The sequence below is a fragment of the Helianthus annuus genome, chromosome 14, assembly GCF_002127325.2.
Source record: "Helianthus annuus cultivar XRQ/B chromosome 14, HanXRQr2.0-SUNRISE, whole genome shotgun sequence".
Classification (NCBI taxonomy): domain Eukaryota; kingdom Viridiplantae; phylum Streptophyta; class Magnoliopsida; order Asterales; family Asteraceae; genus Helianthus; species Helianthus annuus.
In genome coordinates this window covers 162,725,639-162,734,115 of record NC_035446.2, presented here as the reverse complement: position 1 = coordinate 162,734,115, position 8,477 = coordinate 162,725,639, and the positions used below count along the sequence as shown (strand labels likewise).

The 8,477-nt window shown below is 38.7% G+C and overlaps 1 protein-coding gene across 1 annotated transcript; it reads right to left on the bottom strand.

The window, feature by feature from the left end:
- Positions 1-224: 224 nt before the first annotated feature.
- On the bottom strand, positions 225-2,955 carry LOC110904976 (ABC transporter G family member 6). Its single transcript, XM_022150834.2, has one exon. The coding sequence runs from the start codon at positions 2,610-2,612 to the stop codon at positions 405-407; it is 2,208 nt and encodes a 735-aa protein (XP_022006526.1). The 5' UTR covers positions 2,613-2,955; the 3' UTR covers positions 225-404.
- Positions 2,956-8,477: the final 5,522 nt, after the last annotated feature.

Below are 8,477 nucleotides of genomic sequence, written 5' to 3'. Positions count from 1 at the left end.
CTAATTCCATAGAAATTTTTCTAATAAATTCCATAGATATTTTTCTAAAACGGATAAACGTCTTTTCATTTTCAAGTAACGTCATTTTATTTATTAATTCAACAATCTCCGGCATTACGTAATAAATAAAAACACCAAAACTCTACAATATTATCCGACCACTTCACCGACAAAACAAATTTAATATACGTAAAACCATTCTTTTAACTTAACACAATAATCGCTTTACGAATTGATAAAATATTAATATTACGTTTATATTACGTTTTATTGTAATTATGATACAAATTATTAAAAAGAAAAAGAACTTATACAAAAAAAACATATAGAAACGTTTTGTTAACTTCCCGCCAAAACCCAAAAACTTACATAGTAGCACCCCAAACATTGTATTTGTTTACACTTTACCTCCTTTTATTTTTGCTTCCAATCAACAAGCAAAAATAGAACAAGATCCTGAAGAAGAAACCCCAAGCCAAAGTGATCCATAAGCAATCCCATTTACCCAGATCATTCACACCTTGCTGCTGCAACAAGTCGGAGCCGGTGGTCAAGCACGTACTACTTGTGATGTTAACCCCCAATGTGTCACCCATGTTTTGTAACAATTTTAGTTTTAACGATTCGTCGAAATCGCCTAGAGGGCTGCCATCAAATATTTGTGTTCCCCTAACAAAGCATTTGTTAGGATCTTGAAATTCATTGTGTAAAACCGCTTCGTATGGATACTTCACTAATGAAATGTAGTGAAACCAAATCCAGTAGTCGGGGATTCGATCACGATTGATGAAGAAGCCACTGAAGAGTAAGAAGTAAGCGAGAATCGCTACGACAATGACGTATCCGATCATGACATGTGGTACAACAGCCGAAAGGAATGTAACGAATGAGCTACCGGCCCAAAATGAGCATAGGATGATGAAGAAGTAGAAGAAGAAACCCGAAGCTCCCCCGTCGAGTCCCACGGCCCAAAATGTGATTATTGCGAATGTGATGGATAGAAACACAAGAGCGGGAATCGCGACGAGAGAATGAGATAAGACGTATGAAGAACGCCTGTACGCGTTGTAAGCGGTTTCTCTCATGAAAATGAATCGTTCTTGAATGAAAACAGGTAATGCGTCCGCACACGTGTAGAACGTTGTGGACATAGCGAATGCGAAGAAGCCTAAACGTTCTCTAACCCCGCGAGGAGAGTCATCCAGTTTCCAAAACATTGTGGCGAGAATAAAGCCTGTGACCATAACCGCACCCAACCGAGTTATGAACAACTCTGGCATTCTCCATGAGTTTCTAAACGAACGTTTCGATAATACCAGCATCTCTTTCCACATCGGATTTGCAAAGCTAGGTACCAAAGAGGTTGTGCTTATGTCGGTAGTAGCTCCAGAGACTAATTTGCCTCTGGAGATACTCGCGCTTATCGCTTCTTTAAGCGATAAGCCGTGAGTAGGCGTTTCGTTGCCAGTACAACTGCGCCGTGATCTCTTTAATATCTGCCATGATTTGTTGAATTCGACTAGGCTTTTAGTTCCTCCAGGAGATCCTTCAAGTTCTCTAATCAAATCGAGAGCGAACTCAGTTCGATTCTCTTTGTCTGGGATCGGATGACCAAAATCAGCGAAAAACGAAAGGAGATTCGATGGTGAGCCGCTGTAAACGGTTTGTCCCCGTGACAGAAACAATAACCGGTCAAGTAAACCGAGAAGACGGAAGCTAGGCTGGTGTACGGTCATGATAACAATACTTCCACTTTGTGCTATACGTTGCAACACCTTCACAACCATGTACGCACTTGTTGAATCTAGCCCGGATGTTGGCTCATCCAAAAACAGGATAATCGGATCGTGGATAATATCGGTCCCGATTGAAACACGACGTCGTTCTCCTCCAGAAACTCCTCGGTGACCTTCATCTCCAATAACTGTATTGGCCGCGTTTCGGAGGCCTAACTGATCGATCAACGCTTGGACTCTTTGCTTCTTTTTCGATCTGGATAGCGTTCGAGGGAGGCGAAACTCAGCAGAAAACATCAAAGTTTCTTCCACCGTTAACATAGGAAACAATAGGTCATCTTGCATGACATAAGCAGAAATAACCTTCAGCATTTTGGATTCTAGTTGTTCCCCATTTAATGTTACGTTGCCTTTCAAACTTCCTTTAGCAATTCGGTTCGCTAAAGCATCGATCAAAGTAGATTTCCCCGATCCACTAGCACCAAGAACCGCTAGTATCTCACCGTCTCTAGCCGTACCCGAAATATCATTCAACAACACCTTGTGTTTCTTAGAAACCAAGTTTTCGCCTCCAACCGGCTCCGCAGCTGTAGCCGGGACAGATTCAAGCTTACGGCCTCCTGATAGCCCGAATTTGCCACGTACTTTGACGCTGTATGTGAGATTGTTAAAGGATAAAACGAATGGCAACGCCTGAGGGTCGTTATTGATGTTGTTCATTTTGTTCATTTCCAAAACTTGGTGTGGGGGGTCTTCACCGCCGTTGTCTTCGTTTCTGGATTTGTTAACGTACTGTAGAAGCTCACCGAGAGTTGGAGAGGCTGGGGGTGACCCAGACCACTCTGGTAAGTCTGCCACTCCTATACGAGCTGACATGTTTTAGCCTCAAGTATTGAAACCCTAATGGTAGTAAGAACTTGTGTGTATTGAGAGAAAGAGAGTGTATTGTGAAGATGAACTCATGCACCTGTATTATAAACACTTTGGTAGATGACTTAAAGATCAACTTCTAGACGTATATATAGAGAGACGAGGGAGAGCTATGTGAACAGTCCACACATATACATACATAGATGCATGCATTCACCCATTCACACATACATATGTATGTGTATATACATTAGGCACATTTTTTATACTCTAAAATTTATATGGTATGGTTTTTTGATAAAACAAAGCAGTAGTTCTTGACCAAGGAAATATATGATATATCTTTCTTTCTATAGCTAAGTAATGGATATATTGTAAAGTAAAAATAAAATAAAATGAAAGGTATATGTGTGGAGTTTATTTTTATGTAACTGTGATGATTTTATTTATAGATATTAGAAAAGTGGTGTGTGTTCTTAAGCGATTAAATATCAGGGTCTGGGTCTGTTTTGTATAAAGTAATGGAATGGACGAAGAAATGAAATGGAATGAAACATTTTGTTTGATTATCATGAGGTAATGTAATAAATAATTACTTTGTGTTGTTTGATTCACAGTAAAAGACAAAGGAATAAAATCGGCGGTAGTGAGTGGCCAACCAAAAACATTACTTTGTGTTATTTGGTTCCATTATCTTGACTAAACAAAAATATTTTTTTCATTCCATCGTAATAGTCCATTTCATTTCGCCTGTCAATCCTGCATACCAAAAGTTACCTCAATTTACGGTGTACCTAGTTTGAAAATATGCAATTAGAGAATTTGGAAACTTGATATAAAGTTAATTTTATTAAATAAACATTTTTAAACAAATTAACTAAGGGGGAGGGGGTGGTAATCACTCATCACTCACATCCAATCAAGTTTCGCCATGTCATCAACCATTATTCCATCATTCACAACATTTTTTAGTGGAAATGCTCATCGCTCACAAAACCCAACAATAAACACTCACATTCCCTCACAATATTCCATTATTCACGCGTGATACCTTCCACGCGTTATAACTTTCACGCGTTGAAAAGATGGGTGACGATGGCGTTTTGTGATCCATCACTCATTATAATTGTCCATCACGTACAAAATTTCTTCCACCCCACATGCCCTAATATAAGAAGGTGAGCATATGAGTGAGAGTGGTTATAAAAGTTGAATTAATTTAATAACTAGTATTGTAACAACTTGTATATAATATCGCTTAATCGTGATTAAGAAGCTCTTAATTAGGCTTAGTTATATTGTCAAAGAAAATTAAGTCAGTTATTTTATAGCACATATGGTCCTTTATAAGTGTCTACCTTGTCATTTTTAAGCAAATATAACTCTTTATAAGGGGAGGCGGGGCGGTGCCATATTTGTACGTGATGGAAATTATCAACGCGTGGAACTTGGTCAAATTCCACCGCCACCCATCAAATTTCACAAGTGAAACATTAATCCCGTTATAAAATTCACGCGTGATGGAAGGAAGGATGTGAGTGGGTGTGAGGGTTTATTGTTGGGTGTTGTGATGTGAAATTTATCTTTTATAACTAAACTATGCACCGTAGGAGCATTTTGGTAATTTCATCTAAGCTTAAAAGGTCAAAACTGAAAATCTGAGTTTAAACCTTTTGCTTACTATTAAAGTATATAAATTTACTGAAAATATCAGTAGGTATCAAGTCCTATATTTTTAAAATAGTTTTAATACATACTATGCGTTTAAAACGCGTAAAAAAGGCGGTTTTAAGCAATTTTCGGGTTTTATCAGAAAAGCTGATATTTTTATTGTTCCAGAAGGCTTAAAATATTTTATTTATCATATTAGATCAGTAGAAAAAGGTTTGGTATCAAAAGGATTTGTAAAACTCATTTTATAGCCCAAAAGGGCAAAACCGGCAATTACCGAATCAAGCTTAGAACCCTATGTTATGCTCAGCCTAAAAATAAATAAAAATCTTCAAAAATCCCAAAATATTATTTTACATCAGTGGGTAAAAAGTTTGGTATCAAAAATTGGGTTTAGATAGGCTATACGCTAATTATGCCGTTTAATTAATAAAAAGCTTTTCATTTACGCTAATGAGCATAACTCCTAATCTAGACCTCAAACTGATGTCAAATTTTGGGGACAAGTCTATAAATTAGTAATGAAGGTTTCTATTCTTTTACATTTTCAAAATTCACGTTTTAAGGTCATATGGGCATAATAGCCAACATTTAAGCATTTAACGGAAACATGCATACGAATCGGATAACTAGTGAACCAAGTTGTATAATCACAGAGGGTTATACTAACATGAAACCTGGTCCTAATAAAGCTCTAAGGCATTTTTAAACTATGCTCTAATGGGTCAGAACTGAAAGTCAAAGTAAAAGTCCACTTATGCGACTTTCGGTTCTAAACCGAGCTTAAACTGAAAATTATCAGGTTGAATATGTTTAGACATGTTCTTACATTAATTACCAAGTTATATTAATGATAAAACAGGTTGCATGGCTTATACATTGCTAATTATGCATTTATTTGAAAATAAGCTTTCTGTTGACTTTTTATAATTAGCTTTGACCCGACAATTGACGTAGTTAGAGTGGGAATTAGAGAGTACCCTTTTAAGGGTTTATTACCCACATAAATACCAACTTATAGGTACTTTTAATTTAACTATTGACTGGACCACTAGTGATTAATCACGAAGTCAAACCTTATTTACGATAGGTTTGACTTTTGGTCATTAAACTAATTAAAACAGAAATCAGGAGGTTAAGAACACTTACAAAGGTCCTAAGCACGATTATCGATCCTAAGGAAACTTGTTGAAGTCCAAAGAAGCTCCAGAGAAATCCTTAAAGTGAGTTTGAATGAGCAAGTCCTAAGTTGCAACTTCAAGTCTTTATATAGTGAACAAAGTTGCATGAGATCCTTACACCTAAGTCTAGGAATGATCCCAGATGTATCCATGTGTTCCTATAATGCCAAAAACCAGTTGCAAAGCCCTTGAATTCGAAAACCACTCTCCTAAGGCAGTGCAACAGGCTGAACTGGCATCTGTCCATTTTCTGCTGTCAGCGACAGCCTTACAGACCGTAAACAAGAAGTCTTGCGGTCCGTATCCACCTCTTACGGACCTTAAGTCCAGACGGATGCGGCCCGTAACCGACCTTGAATTGTATCGCCCAGTTGCAGTGCTTGCGGACCGTAAGCCTAAGGCCATACGGTCCGTATCCGATGACCAGAAGACAAAAACTTGTAAACTTTCAAGCTTTGACCATGCAATCTTTCAAAATTCGAATCTTGGGCTTTTAGCAACAGAATGGACCACTTGATCAGTTCTGAAAAGCTATGCATGCCTTGCCATGCACTTATGTTGTCTTGGACTCTTTTTGAAAAGATCTTGAATGTAGAATTTGCCGTAGCACTCACATAGGATCCATTTATTGAGATTTAAATTAATTATTACTAAGGATAACCGGATTTGAAATTCATATAAATCAGATGTTCATATATATTAAGGTTTGGGATTTATAATTAGGTCGCTCAGAGGTATTTATTAACATGTCGACACCTTTAAATCCTACCATACATCTTTTAACTTGATCTGGGTTCCTAACACGTTTGGCTTACATGACACGTGTCTTTATCTTATTAGGTAAGAATTTACGAGGTGTTACAAAGCGGCGCAGGCACCCACGGTCAACGCCAGAGTCTGCTTCGTATGTGGTGATCCCAACCACTTCGCGAATATGTGCCCGAACATGTTTGTGAAACAAGAGCCCCAGCAGCAGCAGCCTCCGCAACAGCAGCAGCAGCAGCCTCCGCAACAGCAGCAGCAGCAGCCTCCGCAACAGCAACAGCAGCACTAACAGCCTCAACAACAACAGCAACAAGCCGCCCGCGCCAGAACTTTCAACATCAACGCGCGCCAAGCCCAAGCCGACAACAATGTGGTTAATGGTACGTTTCTTGTGAACAGTATTTATGCTTCGTGTTTGTTTGATACTGGAGCCGATAACTGTTTCGTGTCGTCTGAATTCGAGAAGCTCCTAAATCGCAAGCGTTCCCATCTCCCCTCAACGTTAGATGTTGAAGTCGCCACCGGAAGAACTGTCGCCGTCAATTCTGTTCCGCCATGTCATCAACCATTATTCCATCATTCACAACCTTTTTTAGTGGAAATGCTCATCGCTCACAAAACCCAACAATAAACACTCACATTCCCTCACAATATTCCATTATTCACGCGTGATACCTTCTACGCGTTATAACTTTCACGCTTTGAAAAGATGGGTGACGATGGCGTTTTGTGATCCATCACTCATTATAATTGTCCATCACTGTAACACCTTGAAAATTCCTGTCCAACGAATTAAAGACACGTGTCATGTGGGACAAATGTGTCAGAAACCGGGTCAAATACAAAGATGCGTGATAGGATTTTAAGAGGGCGTCATGTTATTAAAACACCTCTGAACGACCCAAGGGCGACATGTTATTAAAACACCTTTGAGCGACCCGAATTTATAAATCCCAAGATCCATAAATTATTTGATAAATATCTTATATATTTTACCGGTTGATTCTAAATAAATAAAAATTCTATCTTTTATATGGAGATTGGATTATTAATAATGTTACTACAAGGGAATGCTAGCTTAAATGCTATCCTAATGGAAAATTGAATAAGAAATTAAAATTTGTTCAACTAGTAAATCCAAGACTTGTTCTTGTGAATTCCGTCACTTTAAAACCCTCAAGGTTCCAAGTTAAAGTAGGAAACATGTAAGGCATTCACAAGCATGCAATGGCTGTGTAAGGAGGCCCCACAACTGAGAAAGATGGCATGAATTCGGACTTGTATGGTTGCATGGTCAAGGCTTGAAAGTTTTCAAACTTTTGTCCTCTGGCCAACGGTTACGGACCGTAAGGGTCATGGCTTACGGTCCGTAAGATGCATATCTGGGCGTTTTCAGCAAAGGTCGGTTATGGACCGCAACCATCTGAGCATACGGTCCGCAAAGGCTGCATACGGACTGCAAGAGCTTAGGCTTACGGTCCGTAAGCCAGTCGCTGGCAGCAGAAAATGGACAGCTGCCTGTTCAGCCAGTTACACCGACTTAAAAGGATGGTTTTCGAAACAAGGGGCTTGCTAGGCAGTATTTAGCTTGTTAGGGACACCTGGGGTGATCTTGTGTAACACCTCGAATTTTTGTGTCCAATGATGTGTTAACACGTGTCAATTGATTACACGTGGCATTTATAATAAATAAAGGACTAATTTTGACAAACCTTGAAAGTATATAAATTCGAGGGTTATAAATGTCAACAAGGGTAAATATACTGTATAGTAACCCTAAATAACGCTTGAACCTTCAAAAGAATAAATCATAGATCGTACGGAAGCAAAACACGGAAGAAAGTGAGAGATTACGAGCTACAGGGGTTAACTGTGTCAACATGTTTAATATTACCTCTGAGTGACCCTTTAACGTTCCCAAGGCTTCGTAACAGTAATATACGCTCACTAGAATATACTGTATAAATTCCGCGAAGTTCCGTCTTAAAACGAAAGAGTTATACTCAAATTCGTATGAGAAGGGTTAAAAGCGTCAACAGTGAAAGTTAAGGCTTTCCAAATAATTAATAAACTAACCGGGGACTTTATAATGCGGGTATATAACACGAGGCCCCTATCGGTAAATAACCGAGGGCCAAACCGCAAAGTTACCCCTTCAAACCCGAAAGGTCAGGTAAATCATTACGAAAGATTTCATTATTAATTACCGGATTCTGATAATCATTACAAAAGATTTTAAAAATCTGAAAAACAG